At 40.8% G+C, this 21,797-nt stretch overlaps 1 protein-coding gene across 5 annotated transcripts in view; it reads left to right on the top strand.

Moving 5' to 3' along the window:
• Positions 1 to 21,797, top strand: part of tmtc1 (transmembrane O-mannosyltransferase targeting cadherins 1) — a 200,542-nt gene that overhangs the window by 100,423 nt on the left and 78,322 nt on the right. For all 5 annotated transcript variants that reach the window (XR_007940802.1, XR_007940798.1, XR_007940801.1 and 2 more), the window contains exons 5-7: positions 2,237 to 2,318; positions 2,604 to 2,707; positions 11,941 to 12,130. Coding sequence is in view for 2 of the 5 variants with exons in the window: in XM_051945359.1 (XP_051801319.1) it covers positions 2,237 to 2,318; positions 2,604 to 2,707; positions 11,941 to 12,130 (376 nt within the window). In the remaining 3 variants the exon portion in view is untranslated. The remainder of the gene's footprint in view (positions 1 to 2,236; positions 2,319 to 2,603; positions 2,708 to 11,940; positions 12,131 to 21,797) is intronic.

Raw genomic sequence — 21,797 nt, forward strand, 5'->3', positions numbered from 1 at the left:
TAGTTTTGGCCTTTTCTCCAAATAGTTCCGAATGCTGCAGCCTGGATCATCACAGGACACCTTCTCTCCACTCATCCCTGTCCTCCAACAGCTCCACTGGCTCCCAATCACACATCACATTATCTAGAACACCATGCTGCTAACCTTCAAGGCCCTCCATAGCCTCGCTCCTCCACATAAACACACCCAGCCAGACTCTCTGATCATCATCCTCCCTCAGCTTCACCATCCATCCTGTCCCTATGACCACCATGGGCTCCAGAGCCTCCAGCCGCTCTGCCCCCACCTCTGAAACTCCCTCCTGTTTCAAAACACTGACACGCTGGACATTTTCAAATCCCATCTCAAAACCCACCTGTTCAAACAAGCCTACTCACTCTGACTTCCATTCCTCTGCAAATTTTTCATCTGTTTCTAAAACTGCTAAATTTACTTCTTTAAAACTTTTTAAATCCTTTTTTTTTTTAAATAGTTGGAAAAATGACAGAATGCTCTTTATTGGGTTTGCTGGGGACTATTTTCACTCACAATTCTTGGAGGATCAAGTCAATGCTTGGGTTTGCACTGTCACTGAAAAATGACAGAATTAATATCAATTGCGTGGGAACTGAAAAAGAGAAGAGAAGTTCTGAGTCTCACTACCTTACAGCTGGCTGATCACAGCCTGAAGTGGATTTGTTGTGTTTCAGGCAATTTGAACCTGGAAGTTGAAAAGGAGACCAAGGAAAGTTTGGGAGATTGGGATGGATAATGGTAATGGAGGTGGGCGTTAGCAATTGATGCGAGACTGAACGGGAGTGAAGGCGGCGATGGTTGATACTTGAAAAAGGCGATGTGGAACAGCTGGGAGGACGGCTGATGAAGCAGAAAGCTGGTCTGAGGCACAGAGAGATCACACTTCATTGCAACACATACACACTAAAAAAAAGCTGAATTAATCGGCCAACTAACATCTGATGCCACATAGATTGACGAAATAATGAAACACTGGGGTGCACTTCCTGCTGGGGCTGATTTGGGGATGGCAGGCCAACGGCTCAGGAGCACAAACCATGGTATTTTAATAATTGATTGATCGTCAAGTCGTTTCTTCACTGGGTCCAGTGTTTGAAATATGAAGGTTTTCAGCTGTTCTCTGGTTTATACCACTGTGAATGGAGTGTCTTTTTTTATTTATGTTTGTTTTTTTTTTTACTTTCGGTTAAACAAAACAGGACATGTACAAGGTAGAAGCAGAAAGGTTTGAACTGATTTTGTGCTTCTGTGCATACTTAAACCATGACACAAATAAGCACAGATTAAGTGGTTCATTACTTAAGGGTCCGTGCTACAGATACAGTTGAACATGAAATCATCTCAGCCATTGCACCGACTGAATCACAACTTACACAAGCAGCATGGAACATTAAAATGAAGTCGTGTACATTATTACTCTGTTTTCTGCCTGGTTGTTAGTTGCAGCTTAAAAGCCCCCATCCTTCATCAAGTTAGTAACCATCAGATTTATTTAGATAGCACAAGCCATGCACTTTAGCAACTCAAAGTCCAGGACATGAAGGAATCTAGTAGTTTCTCTGCCCATTTGTTGTTGTTTTTTTCCGACTCTTTTTCTTCTTCTGGATTTGTTTTTAAAGTTGAGATTTGCAGCTATACTGTCAGTTTGCAGCATTTCTATTTTATTTCTTTTCCTGTCAGAGAAACACTGCGCTCATCTGTATTTCAGGCTCAATCTCCAGAAACAGATTGTATGATTTTCTGACGCCTGTCTGTTTTAACAGCCAGAAGCTATAAACACCAGTTTAGGATGTGAAAGTGTGCTCCATAATTTCTGTCCACTGATCAGGACAGCAGATTTACTGCTTCCTTTGCCTCCATCATCAGTCAGCTTGTTTGTGTGAGTTCCCTGTATTTAACAGAAATGTATGGAAATCACCTTCCTTTCATCTCCCAGGAGTTCCTACCCTCTGGGGTATGTCTGCCATGATTCAGGTCAAGAAAGGGTTTGCTTTACCTGCAGTGTTTAGGCAGGTGGTACATGTCAGACATCCATATGAAGGTCAGGACTCAAGGTTTCCCAGCAGAACATTGCTTTATAACAAAATGATGGATGTTATTCACTTCACCTGTCAGTGGTCATGATGTTGTGGCTGACTGGTGTATTTGATGATACTGTACCGTACTGACTACAGTTTAAGGATGCAGTCTGTCTGACCTTTTGCCTGTCTGTCTCTCCCAGTCACCTGTCTGGCTCTGGACTCAGGGACTTCCTCCACATCTGCAGCCCCTTCATCAAACGAGCCTGCCTCATCTCTGGCTATGTGAGTTTTTTTTTATATAAACGATTCTGCAGTGATGATTTCAAGCATTTTTGTCGGTGTCTACAAATTGTTAACACTTTACTGTTGGCCAGTATCCAAATAAAACAGTAAATGTGTGAGATTTTAAGATTGATGAGTAAGTTTTTTGAATATATCTCGGTTTCTAATCTTTTGTCATTTGTGTTAGAAGAGACAGTCTGAGAAAACCTGTCAGCACTCCTCTAATTGTCCTAAAAGGGAATCTGCTGGCTTATTGTTGCAATGTTTCCTCCGTCATTCCTACAGGTAGTGATCATCATGTCGGTCAGGTTATGGCTCATGGGAGGGTCCATGCCTCTTTTCTCTGAGCAGGACAACCCTGCCTCCTTCTCACCACACCTCCTCACCAGGTCAGCATCACACACACACACATGTATGTACATGTACACACATGTAGCTTCGAGGTAATATTTGTAAAAGTTCAGTCAACACTTAAACTTTCTGTATGGGAACAAATTCTCACTCTGTTTTCAGAAAGTTAGTAATGACGGAGTGTGCAATAAGAAAAGGTTGGGTTAGCATTGGGGCGGCATGGCTCAGTGGGTAGAGTGGCCGTCTTGTAACTGGAAGGTTGCCGGTTCGATCCTCGGCCCGTTGAGCTCATGTCGAGGTGTCCCTGAGGAAGACACCTAACCCCTAATTGCTCCTGATGGGTCGTGGTTAGCACCTTGCATGGCAGCTTCCACCATCTGTGTGTGTGAATGGGTAAATGTGACATATCATCATGTAAAGCGCTTTGGATAAAAGCGCTATATAAATACAACCATTTAGCATTGAAGATTGCTGGCAGACAGTAGTGAGGTCTGGCAGTCCTCTCAGCCGTGTCAGTGTTTGTCGTCGGTGGTGAGACAGCGTATAATCTGTCATTAGTGCAACAGCAGTGAAAAATGGCTCTCCACTTCCTGGGCCACCTGGGAAATTTGAAGCGGATTCTCAAATGACTCGCTCTGTCCTTCCTGCTCACATTCATTTTCTCCTCTCATTATTTCTGTTCCCTGATGTCTGGCTGAGCTGCCAGTATTCCCTCTTTGTCTGTCTGTCTATAACCTCGCTCCATTCACTCCGCTCTTGGCTTGGACGTTTGACATTGACAGAGAGCAGGTACAGAGAGAGATGTAAACCTTGAAGACTGAGGCTCTGTTAGATGGAAGATCTGACCTTTTTTACTTTTCAAGAATCAAGACCTTTATTTGTCACAAACGCAATTATGCACAATATAATGTGAAATGTATTGAGCACCGAAACAATAATAATCGTGATAACAATGAAGAATAAAAACACACAAGAAATAAATATAAATAAGTCCATGGACTAGCTCACCAACAGACCACAGTACGTGAGGCTTCAGGACTGTGTGTCCGATGTGGTAGTCAGCAGCATGGAGGTCCACAGGGGACAGTCTGTCCTCCTTTCTCTTCACCCTGTACACATCGGACCTCCATCATAACTCTGGGAGCTGTCACCTTCAGAAGTTCTCTGCTGATACAGCCATTGTCAGGTATCTGAGGGGGATGAAAAGGAGTACTGGAAGGTCATCTCTGACTTTGTTGACTGGTGTGAGCGAAACCATCTGCAGTCAACGCCAGTAAGACAAAGGAGATAATCATCGACTTCTGCAGGAGGAGGACACCTCAGACTGCACCGGTGAACATCCAGGGTTTGGACATTGAGATGGTGGACTCATACAAATACCTGGGTGTTCACCTCAACAATAAACTGGACTGGTCACACAACACAGAAATCCTGTACAAGGAGGGCCAAAGTCGTCTCCACCTGCTGAGGAGACTGAGGTCCTTTGGAGTGTGCAGGACTCTGCTCCGGACATTCTATGACTCTGTGGTAGCGTCTGCTGCTTTCTATGCAGTGGTCTGTTGGGGAGCAGGGAGCACTGAGAGAGACAGAAAGAGACTGAACAGAAGGGCCGGTTCTGTTCTGTTCTGTTCCCTGGACTCCACAGAGGAGGTGGGTGAGAGGAGGATATTGGCAAAGCTTACATCCATCATAGACAATTCCTGTCACCCACTGCATGACACTGTGGAGTCTTTAAGCAGCTTCTTCAGCAGCAGACTGAGACACCCACCTTGAAGAAGGAGCTATCACAGATCCTTCATCCCATCTGCTGACTTTATAACATCAGCATCACTGGCTGATGTTAACATAAACTGGACTCCTATCAGATCACCTCAAACCATAATTTCTTGCACCGCCGCATCTTTGCTCTTTTTAAACTTATTTTTTCAAGCCACTTTATATTGTGTTGTCTACAATGTGTCAGTACTGACACATTTTCATTTCTCATCCCTGTACATATTGTATATTTTGTTATTATTTTATTGCCATTACTATGTTTATTGCTAAATAAGCTTGCTGTAACAATGTGAATTTCCCCTGGCATGGGGAGCAATAAAGGATTATCTTCCATCCATCCATCATCCATCCATCCATTTTCTTCCTCTTATCCGGAGACGGGTCGTGGAGGCAGCAAGTGAAGCAGGTTGTTCCAGATGTTCCTCCCCCAGCAAAACTTTCCAGCTCATTCTGGGGGATCCTGAGGCGTTCCCAGGTCAGATGAGATATATAATCCCTCCACCGGGTTCTTGGTCTACTCTGGGGTCTCCTCACAGGCAGACGTGTTCGGAAAAGGTCTCCCCAGAGACATCTGAATCAGATGTCCAAACCACCTCCACTGGCTCCTTTAGAGGTGAAGGATCAGCAGCTCTGCTCTGAGCTCCCTCCAGATGTCTGATCTTCTCCTGTCTCTAAGGCTGAGCCCAGACACCCTACAGAGGAAGCTCATTCAGCATCTCAGGGCGAATCTCGTCCACACCCGGCGCCTTGCCACTGAGGAGCTTCTTAACTACCTCAGCGACCTCTGCCACAGATATGGATGAAGACACCCCCCCACCCCACCCCCGAGTCTTCAGGCGCTGCCTCTTTTACGGAGGACGCGTTTACTGGATTCAGGAGTTCCTTGAATCTGCACCGCCCAGAGAGAGAGAGACAGACTCTTATTCTCTGAAGTTTTGTCATTGAAGGCAAGCTTCTTTAATCTAGGATCCAGTAACGTGGTTTGTGCGAGGACATTGTTAAACTCCATACTCCATTAAATAAGTTGGGAGTTGGCTCTTCAGATTCACTACAAAGCATCGGCTCTTAGAGTCGAATCTTTTGCGCATTACACATTTCTAGAGGACAGACTGTGGTCACATGCTGACCGTGTTTGGCTCAACATATGGCTTTGAGGCAGCTCTCAACGATGAATATAATCAAACTGAATCTGGTTCCAGAGTCACCAGTGACCTCCTCTAAATGTGTTTGAGAATGACCCTGACACCATTCAGGCCATGATTCAAAACTCTGGCAGCTCAGTTCTCCCATTGAGCAACAGGGATATAAGGGGAATGACATGAGACAGAAAAAAATGTAAAAGTGTTCAATTGGTTACATTTTTGAAGATTTAGGTTTTGATAAAGATGTATATAAGTAGGTTGAGGTTGTTCACTCATTATTTTTTCAAGTTCTGCACTTTATTTTAAGATATACAGTTATATGAAAAAATATTTAATTAAATTTGTTAAAATGATTTTGAACCGTACTGAATTTATTTGATTTGACAGTCAGTTTAATGATTACATGCAGACACTAATAAAACTACCAGCTTACATCAACATTTATCGCACTAATTCAGCTAGACTTTATGGTGTTCCAGACCTTTGCTTCAATACATTATCTCAGACTGGACCTCTTTAATTTCTCATCATCTTTAAGTTCTCATCTATGTGTGTGTGTGTGCACGCACACACATAGATGAGAACTTGACCTGTCTTTGGTTTACAAGGCTGGAAGGGGGAAAAAAAAAATCAGAGATACCCACTAGAATCAACCACTGGGTGAGAGGGTGGAGAGGTGGAGTGAGGAGGGGTGGTTAGAGAGAGGCTGGGTCTACGTAGATCTGCATCTTGTAGAGAAACCAAGTTGTTGACTGCAGAGTCACATCTAAGCCATGTTAATACAGGAAGGCATTATTTTTATGGACTTTTTTTGGTGGTTAAATCAGTGATCATAGATGGACTTTAAATTTGAATGACACTGTCATACTTGACTGTGGCTTAAACCATTTATGCTTTCTTGAAATATAAAGCACCCTGTTGAGATTTTTCTTTTTTAAAAAACTAGTAGACACTGATTTAAAATAACAAGAAATATTAAAAATCACAAATAAAAAAAACTTTAATCTCAGGACTAAGTCAAAATTTAAGGATAGAAGACAAAAAAAGAAAAAACTATACAGAACTGTCATAGATTTCGGGATTCTTACTCCTCGTCAGTATATAGCTGTAAGTTTGTGTCTGTGAGGACGTATAGAACAGCTGAGACCGCTGCCTCACACGTGATGGCTGGATCCTCACCTGGACACTCAGGAGAGCAGATCGTCCACACAAGTGGACAAGTGATTTATTTTTTGCTCCACAATTCCTTACTTCTAACTTTATAGTGTCTGGTTCTGTCTGTGCCCACACATGTGTCAGTTTGTGGTTTGAGTACCTTGCAAAGTGTGGACAAAAAGGGAATTGAATTGTGGCACAGGACCATTAGATGACGGCAGGTGGAGAGCATTCTGCTGCATACTAAATGACCTTTCAGCACCACACTCTGTGTGTGTGTGTGTGTGTGTGTGTGTGTGTGTGTGTGTGTGTGTGTGTGTGTGTGTGTGTGTGTGTGTGTGTGTGTGTGTGTGTGTTTTCTTGTACTTGCTACATGGTGAGTACCATTTTCTGCATTTAACTATCAAAGTGAGGACATTTTTACATAGTGAGGACATTTTGGCCGGTCCTCACTTTGAAACAGCCATGTTGGAGGGTGAAGACTTGTTTTTAGAGAACAGGTATGAATTGAGGTTTGGTTAGGGTTAGGGTAAGGATTAAGTTGAGGCAATCAGTTGTGATGGTTAAGGTTAGGGTAAGGCTCTAGGAAATGCATTATGCCTATGGATGTCCTCACTAAGATGGAAGTACAAACGTGTGTGTGTGTGTGTGTGTGTGTGTGTGTGTGTGTGTGTGTGTGTGTGTGTGTGTGTGTGTGTGTGTGTGTGTTTTAGCATTTGTTACATTGTGGGGCCAAAATGTCCTCACAACTGTAGGAAATCCAAAAACTATGTCACTTGTGGGGACATCTTTCGGGCCCCACAAGTTTAAACAGTGTTTTCTTGGCCATGTTGTTGTTACTGAAAAAAGTAAAAGTGCAAAAATGTTTCTTTAGGGTTAGGCATTGTTTTGGTCTGGGTTAGGGTTAGGGGTTAGATATGAATGGGAGTCAATGGTATGTCCCCACAAAGATAGAAAAACAGTGTGTGTGTGTGTGTGTGTGTGTGTGTGTCCATGTTTTTGCTATATTGTGGGGACCAAATGTCAAAACTATGTCACTTGTGGGGACCTCATTTCGGTCCCCCCTAGTTTAAACAGTGTTTTCTTGGCCATGTTGTTGTTACTGACAAAAGTAAAAGTGCAAAAATGTTTCTTTAGGGTTAGCCATTGTTTTGGTCTGGGTTAGGGGTTAGATATGAATGGGAGTCAATGGTATGTCCCCACAATGATAGCAAGACACACACACACACACACACACGTGTGTGTGTGTGTCTGCTTGTGACAGCCTCTGCAAGTCTTTGTATGCCTATTGACCTAAGCCTAGTATTTATGTCAGACTTTGTCTCCTGTGTCTCTCTCTAACAGTCAATCTCTTTAATAGCCAATCTGAACAGAAGTCAGAGGAACAAAGATAGGCAGCAGAGAGGTGTGGAAGAGGGAGGTACATTTCTAGCTCCTTTTTGTCTTCCTGACATGTTTTCATTAGTGTGTTCAGAGGGGATTCGGCCTGTGTCCTCACCTGTCCATCAGCAGGTGGCTTCACAGTCACAGTGAACATCAGATTCTTCTGTAACTTTGTCCTGAAGGGAATCAATTACTAACCATCAGTTAGACTATTCAGAATTCAGTCCAGCACAGCCTCTGTCAGAATCCATGACTTTAGCTCAGTATGCTTTGTGCTATCATAGCCTTGTTTTGCTGGACTCAGAGGAGAGAATTAACTTTGGCAGATGCTCAGATTTGCTGGAAGTTAGTTGTGGAAAAGGAATAATAAAGGTAGATAAAAGAATGGCTACCTGTGATTTAAACAATGTAGTCAAGCCTGCCTACCAGTAAAGGTTGTATAAAAAGTACCATATGTATGTATTGTTACGTTTCACCCCCCGGTCTCAGACAAACTAAAAGGTTATTCACGGGTGAAACGAACAATAACTGCACAAACAAACAGAAAATGGGGTCTGTGGTCTAAAAGGGGATAGGGTATGGTTAAATACCACTATCCCCCACTAAATCTACCAAAAGTGGTTGATAAAAAACAAAAACCCCTCAAAAGAAAATAACATTCCCCAAAACAAAAAGAAAGAACTGCTGAGTTCTGGGCATTAATGTCACAAAGACACTTTGGTTTCTGAAAAGAAGGCTGACTGATGGTGTCAAACCTTCCAGGTTGCCTACCCACACCGAACTGAGCAGCTGGGAGATCCCTCCTTATATGCCGCCCAGCTGATTGGCAACAACACACAGCTGAGCTCAATCACACAGGTGCAGCAGATTGAGCCTGATCTCAGAGTCAGGCTGTGAACTTTCTAAGCCCTTAACAGTAGAAAACATTGTGGGGCCAGCTTTTTCATTTTTTGCTGTGGACATCTTGGTTTGCGATTTGACTATTAGTTCTGTGACATGAGATCCTAAAGCTGCAGTATGCAGTGATATTTAGTAAAGCAGAGCTTCCAACCAGTTTGTGTTTTCCCTATTCTGTTGGAGCATGGCATGTTTTTTCAAATTTAGTTCAAAGAGCTTGATTAGCCTGTGCAGAGCCTTGACCTCAGCCCTATTTAGCACCTTTGAGATGAACTGGAACACCAACTGTAAGGAACATCTTATCAGCAGTCAGGTCCATCGTCACTGCCAAACCTCCTTATTAATGTTTTACACATCAAGACTAGCTGCAGTCAGGTTAAACATCTGCTGGAAAACCTGAAACTAGACAAAGAAAGGCTGTGCCTATTATGCACATGATTTTAGGTGTTAAACACCAAAATGTGCTTTTGCACCTCAGATCCAAGTGGTTTAATTTCCCAAGAACTGATGTCTGAATTTCCCTGGGGTGACGGTTCTTTTTATACCTTCTGATTTGTGTTTCCACACCAGGGCCAAAATCTTAAGAAGCTTTGTCAGTCTGTTACAGAACCGTAACAATAGTCTACGGATGTATCTGTCACTTGCTGGCATCACATTAACTCTGAATGTCATAATTTGCAAAAATAGATAAACCTTGGGCCTTGTCATCGAAATCAGCTAGAGGTAAGAAGAAGAGGACTTCCAGTAATTTTATCATGATCATGTGCAACAGAACAATCTATAGTTCACGTGTCATCTTTTATCTTTTCCATTCTGAGACTCCTGGTCCATGACCCTTGACCTTTAATCACTCAGTATTTTAGATTTGTTGTTCACATACTTGGTCAAACTCATCAATCAAGAATCAGTCGACAGCTGAAAGATCAGAGAGGATATTGACATCTAAACCAAGGGACTTTCTTTCAGCGAGTCAAGCTGGCAACAACCTTTCAGAAAGCAATCAATTTCATCGCCTTTGCTCCTTGGATAGGCATGTCTCTGCTATTTATTTTGTTTGTATCTTGCTTTCAGTGTGTGTCAGTCACATTAATTGATGGATGTAAAGTGACTCATTTTACAATGCCAGCAGAATGTGTTGCACTTCTATTAAAACTTCAAACTGTTAAAACAAAAATCTGGATGTTGAAAATGATTAAAGTGGTGGAAAAAAGGTTTGGACACCCCATGTATTTGTGAAATATTTCATTAAAAATCACTCTTAGGTGCACTCTTCAAGTGCAATTTCTTTTAGTATAACCGCAGTCATAATACTAAAAAAAATCCTAAAAAAATATTAAAAAATTAAAATTGTTTGGTTCCATAAAAAAAATATGAAGTTTTGAGTATTGGGTAATTTTGAAAAAAATTTAGTTTTGTTAGTTTTTCTTGAAACAATAAACAAAGCGTCATTTGTATTTGTTTGTGTCTGTGTAATGCAGCCACAGCCTTTGAAACAGAAAAAAGATTTTTCCTCAGATACGTCATGATAAATTTTTAAGGGTGTCTGAAAATTTTCTTCCACCACTGTAACTGATTAGAGGACACTCCTTTGTGCCAGTCTGGTGCAGTTAAAACAAAGTGCTTTAATTACAGTTCAGAGCAGTAGCGATCATAACAATTCAAACCTTTTGAAGGTGGCCACAGTTGGGAAAAGTCTCATCTTCTTAAATTTGTCACAGCCCATTGTTGCTGTGGTGAAAGAGAAGCTCGGTCATCACTATGACAACACTGTAAAGGATGCTGCAGCCTGTGCACTTCAAAATGTTTTTCATGCAGGATATAGCAGGTCCAATACTCTTCACTAAAGTCTAGAAGGAAACCCTTCTCTTGTAATGAAAACAGAGGGAGTTCTTGTGAAAACAGTTATGCTTCTAGGATGTATTTGCATTACTGGGGCGGCATGGGTAGAGTGGCCGTCTTGCAACCGGAGGGTTGCCGGTTCGATCCTCGGTCCGTCATGCTCATGTCGAGGTGTCCCTGAGCAAGACACCTAACCCCTAATTGCTCCTGGTGGGTCGTGGTTTAGCGCCTTGCATGGCAGCTTCCGCCATCAGTGTGTGAATGGGTGAATGTGACGGATCTTGTAAAGCGCTTTGGCTATCTTTCAGGTATACTGAAGCGCTATATAAATACAGACCATTTACTATAGGCAAAAGTTAAAATTGCAGCTTGTTGCAGTTTTTATCTACCCTCAACTGTTACAACAATAAATATCATTTCTATTCTTTCCATTGGGTGGAATGGCCCGTTACCTTTTTATTCTTTGTGGGAAGTGGAAGGATGTTGGGCACTTTTATGAATTTGTCCTTGCTACTATGGAAAGTCTCTTTGTTAACATCCCATTATCTAGTTTTTGATTAACCACCAGACAGTTTAGTTTTATTGTAAACCAAGGTTAGAGTTCATTTTTAGCTGTCACCTCTTGAAAGCATTTGTAGCTCATAGTGCACAGTTATGGACCAGCATGAATGTCAGCAGTGAAAAATTAAAAGAAAAGAGCTCAATTTTGCCTGTTATTTTGTCGTTTCTTTGTTCCTCCTTTTTCTTCCTCCGTTGGCTCAGTGACTCTTAACGTGAACCTGCCCTGTCTGTTTTGATAGAATCCCACAACTGCCACGCTAAGGACAGGTCGGTACACCAAACAGCCATGTAGATCTTGAACCCATTGTGAAAAGATTAGAAAAAGGGAGAAGACAAAGACCAAAGCAAACACAGCAAAAGTGGCAGCTGCAGCAGCATGACTTATAATCTAGCAAACGCTTCAGCATTCAACAGAATGATTACGATGATGATTGTTTGGTATTCTGGTTAGGTTTGACTGTGTGCTTTCCATTTTTTTCTCTTTCCCTTTTTCTTTCCCTCCTGTCCTCTCTCCACAGGATCTTAACCTACTTGTACCTGCTGTCCTTTAATGCCTGGCTGCTGCTGGCCCCTGTTGTGCTGTGTTATGACTGGCAGGTTGGCAGCATTCCCCTGGTTGAAGCACTGGGTGACGTGCGCAACGTGTCCACTGTTCTCCTGGCCATGGTGATGGTCGCTCTCTGCCTGCACTGCATCTTCTCACTGCAAGTAAGAACAAGAATATGACAAGCACCAAAAGTGCCTTGCACCATAAAGTGGTGGAGAAAGTTTTCAGACACTGTTAAAATTGGAAGTTGTTGTCTTCACCACCATTGTCAGTGAATAATAAACGAAAGACGTACAGTGGTGGAAAAAAGTTTACCGTGAAATATTGCATTAAAAAATCACTCTTAGTTGCGCTCTTCAAGTACAGTTTCTTTTCGTACAATCACAGCCATAATATTAAACGAATCCTCAAAAAGCCATTTAAAACTTAAAATTGATTGGTTCCTTAAAAATATGAAATTTTGTGTATTGTGTAATTTTGGTAGAATTTAGTTTTGTTCATTTTTCTTGTAAACAATAAACAACAAATATAATTTGTATGTGTGTGTGTAATGCAACAATAGCTTTTGAAACACACACACATAAAGATTTTTCCACAATAATGTTTGAGATTGTGAGAAACTTAAAGGTGTCCGAAAGCTTCCACCACTGTACTTTGATGATGTTGTGAAGAAGTGTGAGATCATGGAAGTTGTTGTCTTCTCCACCACTGTCAGTGAAAATCTAACAGATATGAATCAGGTAGAAATCATATTAATGGATGAGGTCATGTATTTAAGTTTTAATTACATTTCATCTTTTATATTGCTTGTTGTCATGCACCGTCCAGCGGAAGCTATTTATATTTTTGTCATGCCATGTATGATGACAGTAAAACCAATGTATTCTATTCTATTCTATTCTATTCGATTCGATTTGATTTGATTTGATTTGATTTGATTTGATTCGATTCGATTCGATTCGATTCTATATTCATGTGTTGTCATCTCATTCAAATGAAAGAACGCCTAGTAGCCTCTCCTATTGTAATAATAATTGCTAACTTACATTTGGATGAGCCGACGACAGTGGTAAATGCAGTCATAGCCCAGCACCATTATACATGATCAATATCTTAAAGATTGCTCTTAGAGTAATCATAAGAATAACAATAATTCATGCTATCTCAGTGAACTATGAGTCTTTTTGGTGTTCCACTGAGAGTTCAGTGTGTACCTAAGGACCCATTATTTTGTATGTGTTCACATGTCAATGGGACTCTTAATTAGTGTTTCAATAAAGGCAAGTGTGTTGGAGAGCTCAGCTTGGTTCAGTCTCTGCTCACTGAAGAGCCAAAGCCTACCAAACATGCTTGTTGTTTGCTGCCAAATAACTCCACTCTGTAGGTGCTTTGTGGTGTCCAGCACCAGGATGTTTGCAGCAGATAGGCAAGGCAAGGCAAATTTATTTATATAGCACATTTCAACAACGAGGCGATTCAAAGTGCTTTACAAAGACATTAAGAACAGAGGATGACGATTATTAAAAGAAAAACAAAAGAAAACATTTATGAAATCTTTTTTTTTTTTAAAGTCAGAACAGTAAAGAGATCAAAAACAGAAGTCTACTTTAAATCCTGTAAGTTGTGAATTGGAGGTGCAGAGGATCAAACAGTCTGCTGCTTGTTCATGGTTCACTCAGCAGGCTCTCACCACTGGAGACCATGAACCATTCACAAGCCCTGCAGTTTCATGAATACTCTGATCCACTCATCTAGCCAGAACAATCTGGTACTTATCAAAGTCGCTCAGGTATTTTCTTTGTTCAGGACCCTTCCATTTTTCCTGCATCACGACAAGAAGCAACAGTTCACTTTCATCAATGTCAGAACTTGACAAGTGCTGTTGCACGATCACCAACATCACGAACTTTTAAGTGACTTGTCTGGTTCTTTATACAACTGTTGGCCTCAGGTAGCGCTAGCGCGCTTAGCTTCACCCACTAGCGCTAAAACTTATCTTTAACCTCTTAAGACCTGCCGTCCACATATGTGGACATGTTTTTGTTTTTGGATTTTTTTTCCAAAAAGGCATATTGTTAATACTAATAATAATGCTAATATTACTGCTTCTTCTACTACTACTACTACTAATAATAATAATAGTAAAAAAAATGTATATGGTCTTTGTAGTAGTGAGAGGGAGGCCGCTGCAGGATGTGAAGCTGTGATGATCAGCTGGATGAGTTGGTTCAGGAACGCAGAGACAAGAAAGAACTTTGGCAGATTTGGATTGCAAACGTAGGTGAAGTAAAACACTAAGAGTCAAAGCTCATAGTTATCAAGAAAATGGTCGCGCTGTTGTAGTTCTGAAGTATTCCTAAGCCCAGCTGCATTCTTCTAAGAGCCCATGTTCTACAAGCTGCATGTTGATTTTTTTTTTTTAAGAAGAAGAGTTTTTATTCCAGTGACTTTCCTCTATATAGAAAGTTTTGGAGCCAAGTTCAAATCAGCATCTGGTCAATCATGAATGTGTTCCACTTAAAAGGTGGTGTTTAGCTTCACTGTTCAGGAGAGGTCAGAGGCCAAATACCTTTAGAACTTACTCTTAGTTCATTTCTTAAATGTACAGACCCAGTTGTTTAACATTTATGGTGATCACAGTTCTGAAATAACACAGAATAAGTGATTAGAATGACACCAAACACAACATGTTTATCTCATATGGCTCCTAAGAGAACAATAAAAGGTGTAAACATATTAATAAACTTATAGATTATTATTATTTATGCTTTGAATAAAAAAATCTCTCTGCCTTCATGGCTGTGGTCTGTCACAGAGAGAAGGAGGTGTTGGTTGGTGTCTTGTTTGTCCTTCTCCGTAAACACTTCAGATTGGATGTGTTCTTCTTCCATCCTGGTTCTGATCTACTAACAGAGACTGAGTCCAGATCATCACTCTGCTGATGCTGCATTTCTTTAATGTTCTGATTGAAACTGTTCAATCCATTCCTGCATGCCAAGTTCTGTGAGTTAGGAAGGGAGATCTCTCTCCTGTAGAGGTGTGGTTCTCCTCACAGTTGACACTTTATGACCCTTATCAGATCCTGGTGGAGGTAGGAGGCCTCCTGTTGTCTCCCAGAGAGCAGTTAGTGGTCCTTATTAGGAAACATCCCATCAGCAGAAGTTCCATTTGGAGGTGAATTTAGGGTTAGCGGTCTTACTAAATCTAGAGCTTTGGGAAAGGGTCTTTGGATCTCTGTGTGTTGCTCTGTAATGTTCTGCTCTACAGCTGTGCAAATGCTGCTGCTGTGGTTAGCACTGTCACCTCAAAGCAAGAACATCCCTGTGCATGCGTGGGTTTTCTCTGGCTGCTCTGCTTTCCACCCATAGTCCAACAAGCTGGCCTGGTAGGTTAGCTGCTGGTTCTAAGTCAGCGCTGTGTGAGTGTGCTGGGTGTCCTGTCTTTGTGTGTTGGTCCTGTGGTCTTTCAGAGTGGGAAGGCTCCCCAGTGACCAAGCAGATTTAGCTAATGTATGGATGTGCAAATGCTTCATTGACACACACATTCTATTATATACTGTTTCACCTAGACATTAAAGTGTTTGGTAGAAAAATACAAACATGCAGAAATACAAACATGCAGAAACCGTATTATTATTCAACATTTTCAAGTCTCATATACCACCTGTTACTGCGGAGACAGATCCTGTTCATAAAAGTAGTGCATTTCCTTCTTTTTTGGCATTTTGTCTGTGGGGAAGAGGTTTTTGCTCACCGTGCCAGCTTTTTGTAATACCTCGTGTTCTCCCATACACTTTGCAGTCCTGTCTTTTCCTCCCACAGTGCCTTGCTGCTTATTTCTGTCTACATTTCAGATGTTTTTTAGTTCAAGGAGTGTTTATTGAATTGTGCTGCAGTTTTGGGGAGAAAAACATTCCCCAAAGTGAATTTCTTATGGCAGAAAATACCATTTAATCAGCCTAAATGCTGCCAGGTGTTGCTGCCGCTTTCCTCTTATGCTCTTTATTCTGAAGAGCTGTATTCAAATGCAGTAACTTTTCCCTGTTATAAAAAAGTTATGACTGTGCCATGGTTGTGAGCCTTGAACTCTGAGAAGTCAAAATATTCAAAATCATTTTCTTTTCATCCATCACTGTTTCAGTGGAGCAGGAGTGAGCGCTGTGCTTCTGAATGCAAAAGCAGAATTGCTGTATTTTCCTGGAACATTTTGTACATGGAGACTTAAATTTAACTTCCTTGGAGAGGCAGTCACCCCGTCTTCCTTACATGAAGAACAAAACTGGGACACAACATGATTTCAAGCCCAATTTGCTCATTTTCATTCTGTCTTGTAAACTTTCATTCACATAGAACTAAATTGCAGCGAAGCAGCTTGTCCAGGGTGTACCCATCTCTGGACAGTGCCAGCTCAGGATAGGCTGTGAGGTCCAGGATGGTCTCTGGTGTGACCGCAGTGCACTCGTATGTCCACTACCTCCTGTTGACTGTGATGCAGTTCATAAATGTGGCACTTCAAAAAAAACTTTCTCTTATTGCTGCAGTGATCTGTCTGTCAGGGTACATATCCAAACCTTAAATCGCTGAAAAACCACCGCAGGAGGATTCATCGCATCATGGCTGGGGAAATTAGGCCACAAACTCAAGAACAAATGACTTCTTAACAAAATGTCTTCTTTCTAAAAAAAAAAAATCTAACATGGGACTGGTGCATTTTTGAACAGAGCTCATTTTATTAGTATCGCTATGTTCTTTCTATTTTTGCCAGTTTTGGTTTTTCCCTCATCCTCGCCACTCTTAGTATCCTAGCTCTCAGGACTGTTCTTTGGTGAACAGTACTGTCTCTGAAACAGGGTTGATCATTCTGTTGTATATGTTGAGTGTTCCTGCTTCCTCGTCTTTGATTGGGTGATTTATAATGACTCAAAAATGCCACCTATGAAATTGAATCAGATCACTGCAGCTGTTCCACTAAAATTGATTTTACTTCAAAAACTACTGATTGGACTTAATGATTTTATGATGCTGTGATGTGCTGCCTCCTTATTTTACACAAATGACTCCTGTCCCCGTTACAAATGGATTCCGGTGGGGTAGAAGGAACTAAACACATTTTCTCAGTCACTGTGTTGAAGTATAGTTTTGAGGTTCCTATTCTTCTAGAAGATTTTCAGCCAATATTTGTCATCCACAGATTGAATAGGAAAACACTGAATGCAATGCATTAATTGAAACAGCTTACTAGTACTTTTTCAAGATAAAGGTTTTATAAATTAAACATGTAGTCAGAGTATTCGTACATTTTGATATATTTGTAGTAGATTAAACTACCTGTCCATATACCACACAAGCATTTACAAATCATGAGGACAGTGGAGCGATGTTATTGTAGGTATAGTTGTTTTGAATATCTTTGTGGTCATTTTGTGTCTCCTTCTAGTTGTTTTGTTTCTGATTGTGGTTATTTGTTTGTTTGTTCTCTTGTTTCAATCTCTTTTTGGGTTTTCATCATTCTTTGTAGTGGTCTTGTATCTTTTTGCGGTCCTTGTACATCTCTTGGTGTTGTGTGTTTGTTTGTAGTTGCTTAGTGTGTCCTGTAGTCAGTGCCGGAGTGGCACTCATTTTCAGCCCTGGAGTTGCATGTCTCAGACCGGCCCACTTTAGATCACGACCTTTTTTTTTTTTTTTTCATGACTTCAATTTTTATTTTATTTTCTTTGAGTGTATGTAGTTTACAACACGTTTTACAAAGGAAACCTTCAAGTCTACACATTCATATGCTGTATATAGATTGCCAGGCTTTTCAAATCCACACAGTCCACAATATTGAGTACTGCATCTCCGTCTACATTCAGGTCATGCACATCATCCATGTAGGTGCAACATCCAATACACACACTCATAAAACTAAACAACAACAAAAAAGACAAAAAACAAACCAAAAAAGAAAACATTATCACATTTAAAGCAGTGCGACACATATGTTAAAACATTACCTCATGCCTAATGTAATAAAAATATTTTCCCCCATTTTGCATTGGACTCTTCCCATCTGTTGCTCATCCTATAAAATAGCTGTTCATAGGATGCCCTCTTTTCCTAGCTCATAGAACCAGTCTCTCAAGTTCTTCACTTCTCTTAGCAGAATCTGTCTGCCTATCATTATTGCTGTTTGTATGAATGAAGCATTTTGACATCCATCTACAACTGCTGGATCTCCGAGCACATATAATCTGAGGAGAGAACTCAAAATCGTCACCTGTATTTCACTATACAGTTGTGTATTTTTACTCCAATACTCCAAAATTTTGGAACACTGCCACAGAGCGTGAAGCAGGGTTCCATTGTCTTTTTGGCATTTCCAACAGTTTGGTGTGTTCTTTTGGGCCTAAGTTTATGTAATTTTGTTGGTGTCCAGTAGTAACGATTAACAATTTTAAATTGCATTAATCTTCTCCTTAAATCTTTTGATAGAGCTTTGAAATTCTGGCATATTTTAAGCCATTCTGACTCACTAAGTGACAGCCTCAGGTCAGTCTCCCAGATACGTTTTAACACAAGTGGTAAATTACAATTTTGCTGTATAAGTTTTGAGTAATGCTTGGACACAGCATGATTTGATTGTGATATTTTAAGGATATCACTGAGCAAAGTAGATTTAATTACTGTGCTTGAGAGATCCATCTCCAAGCTTAATAAATATCTCAATTGCAAATATTGCCAGAAACACTTTTGTGGGAGGTAAAACTCCTGCTTCAGATTTTCAAAATATTTTAATGTGTTTTCTTTGTATAAATCACCAAGAGTTTTAATTCCACTGTTTAACCATTCTTTCCAGATGAAAAGGGCCTTATTAATACATAACTTTGGGTTTAGCCATATACTTGCTTGTGAGCTAAGGAAAACGTCACACTTAAATGTTCTGCTTATGTTTGTCCATATTTAGTAAAGACTGGGTGTGCTTTCAGTTTTGGAGACAGGCAGGTGGTCATACATAATAAGGGATCCAGAAAAAAACTCATTTCCTTTTCGGTTGCTAACCATGGAGGTGCTCTCTCTGGTGGTAAATACCAGTGAGCTAAATGTTTAAGATTAAATGCATAATAATATATAACACTTTTGGTAGCCCTAGGCCTGTTCTATCAACTGGGGTTTGTAATTTTTCTAGTCGCAGTCGAGGGTGTTTGTGTTCCCATAAAAATGTTTTACATGTGTTATCAAACATTTTAAAATATTTCATTGGAATATGCAAGGGGAGAGATTAAAAAATATATAATTTAATTTTTAATGACATCTTCAAAATATTTACTTTACCCCACAAGGATAAGTGAAGTAATGACCATCTGGCAACATCCAAAGTCTCTTTAGCAAAAGGTCAAAGTTTTTTTTTTCCACAATTTCATTTATATTTGATAGAAATAATATTCCTAGATAATGGATACCTTCCGTGGGCCATTGAAACTGTCCAACCTGGAATAATGTTTTAGGACAATATGAGGTGAGAGGAAGAGCTTCAGACTTTTTCCAGTTGATTTTATAACCTGAGAGTTTTGAGAAAGTATTAATTATATTCAAAAGACAAGACACTGCTGTTTCTGGCTCAGTAACAAAGCATAAAATATCATCAGCATATAAAATGAGTTTATGCACTGAATTTCCAAGTTTTACTCCAGGAAACAAAGGATTTCTACGTATTGCCTGCGCCATGGGCTCTAGAGCTAGATTAAATGAGCCTGGGGACAGGCTTGATCCTTGTCTAGTTCCTCTTTCCAATGTAAAATGGGTGGAGATCATTCCATTTGTTTGTACAGTCGCAACTGGCTTTTCACCTCATAAAACTTTGACCAAATCCAAAGGTATTCAATACACGAAACAGGTATTTCCACTCGACGTGGTCAAAAGCTTTTTCCGCGTCGAGTGAGATGGTGGCAGTTGGAGAGTTTGAGTCACGTACAGCCCACATAATATTTAATAACCTTGTATGGTCAGATGAATTACGTTTCCAGATAAAACCAACCTGGTCATAATGTATGAGAGTACTTATAACATTATCCAATCTAGTTGCAAGAACCTTTGAAAGAATCTTGCTGTCAGTTTAAGTTAGACTAATAGGGCGAAGATTTTTACATTCGGTGGGGTCTTTCCCTGATTTAAGGATCAGTGTTATAGTAGCTTGATCTAATGCAGCTAATTCTCCCTTATTAAACATTTCTGAAAATAACTCCAACAGCACTGGGGACAATTCTGTGATGTAACATTTGAAGAATTCATCTGTGAAACCATCTGGCCCTGGACTTTTCCCAAGTGGAAGTTCTTGGATTGCTTTTTGTATTTTTTTAAGGGTTATGGGGGAATCAATAATTTCTTTTTGTTTTTCATCCAACTTGGGTAGGTTCAGGTCCTGAAGGAAAGGGTCTGTTTCATCCTCAGACGGATGACATTCTGACCGATATAGTTCTTTATAATATTCCTTAAATGTTTCATTGATTTCTTTTGGGTTTATCACAGTGTCACAATCGTTAGTTTGTATGGCCTGTATTATTGAATTAGTTTGTTTCTGCTTAATAGAATTACTTAACAATTTACCTGTTTTTCTCTGTATTCAAAATAATTGTGTCTTACTCTATGGAGCATGAACCGAATCTTTTTTGAAAATAGTTCATTATATTCCATTTTAAGCTGAGTTAACTTTTTCAGTCTGTTATGAGACATTGTTTGCTTCAGAGCATGTTCTTCTCGCTCAGTTTCCTTCTCCAAGTTAGACATATGAATTTGGTTTTGTATCTTTTTATGGGATGGATAATGAATTATTGTCAAGGAGCGGTGGTGTTAGAACCCAAAAAGCAGGCGAACAGGCAGGCAGGTGAATTAGAAGGGAAGTTTTAATATAATTAACAACAGAACATAAACCAAATGGGAGGCACAGGCAAAATAATTGAACGGGAGATAAACGAAACTAAGGGTGACGGTGCGGGGCCATGGTGGGGGCTAAACTAAACTCAAAACGGGGAGAGGTGACTCACGTAATGTCCGGGGGATCGGGATACGAAGTGGGGGCTGAGCTGAGGAAGCCGGTGGCGGGGATGTGGCGTGGACAGAGGAGCAGGCAGACCGGGAGCAGACGAAGGGGGGTTGCAGGCGGAGGAGGGGTGACGAGCAGGCGAAGACAGAGTCCAAATAGCAATGTGGCGTGACAGGGAACCGCAGGCATGACCAGCGTCGCGTGTTGGCAGACCAGGCTTTATGCTGCCAACGCGTGACAGGGAACCGCAGCAATGACCCAGCGTCGCGTTGTTTGGCAGAGCCAGGCTTTATGCTGCCACTGATCACTGACGAGGACCAGCTGCGCTCTTCCGCAGCCGTTCTTAATTATCAGGGCGCAGAGCAGGAGAGGGAGGGGCCATGACAATTATAATACCTCTAAGATAAGCCTTCAACGCATCCCAAGCCACACTTAGGGTGGGTGCTGTTGGAATATTAATTTCATTTCAGCTCATAGTTTTTTTTTTTAAAGGCTTGATCTTGGAGAAGGCAATTGTTAAATCTCCATCTACTTTGTCTTGGGAAATTGCACTGCGATGAGAGTTCCAGAGATACATTTGCGTGGTGAGCAAAAAAAAAAAAAGTACCAGCTGGCTACTCCTTATAGCCGTACCAGAGATCCTCTTAATACCAAGTTCACTGCGTATCACCATAATGTTCCAGTTTATAGTCTCTGGATGAAGTCTGTTGCCTTTTGCGGGTCATCAAAACTTCGGGGAGATCCTCCTACGTACATCACCAGAATCGCTGGATACAGCAAGCTGAACTTTATTTTACGTGCGTGCATCTC

Source organism: Acanthochromis polyacanthus, chromosome 1 (genome assembly GCF_021347895.1).
Source record: "Acanthochromis polyacanthus isolate Apoly-LR-REF ecotype Palm Island chromosome 1, KAUST_Apoly_ChrSc, whole genome shotgun sequence".
NCBI lineage: Eukaryota > Metazoa > Chordata > Actinopteri > Pomacentridae > Acanthochromis > Acanthochromis polyacanthus.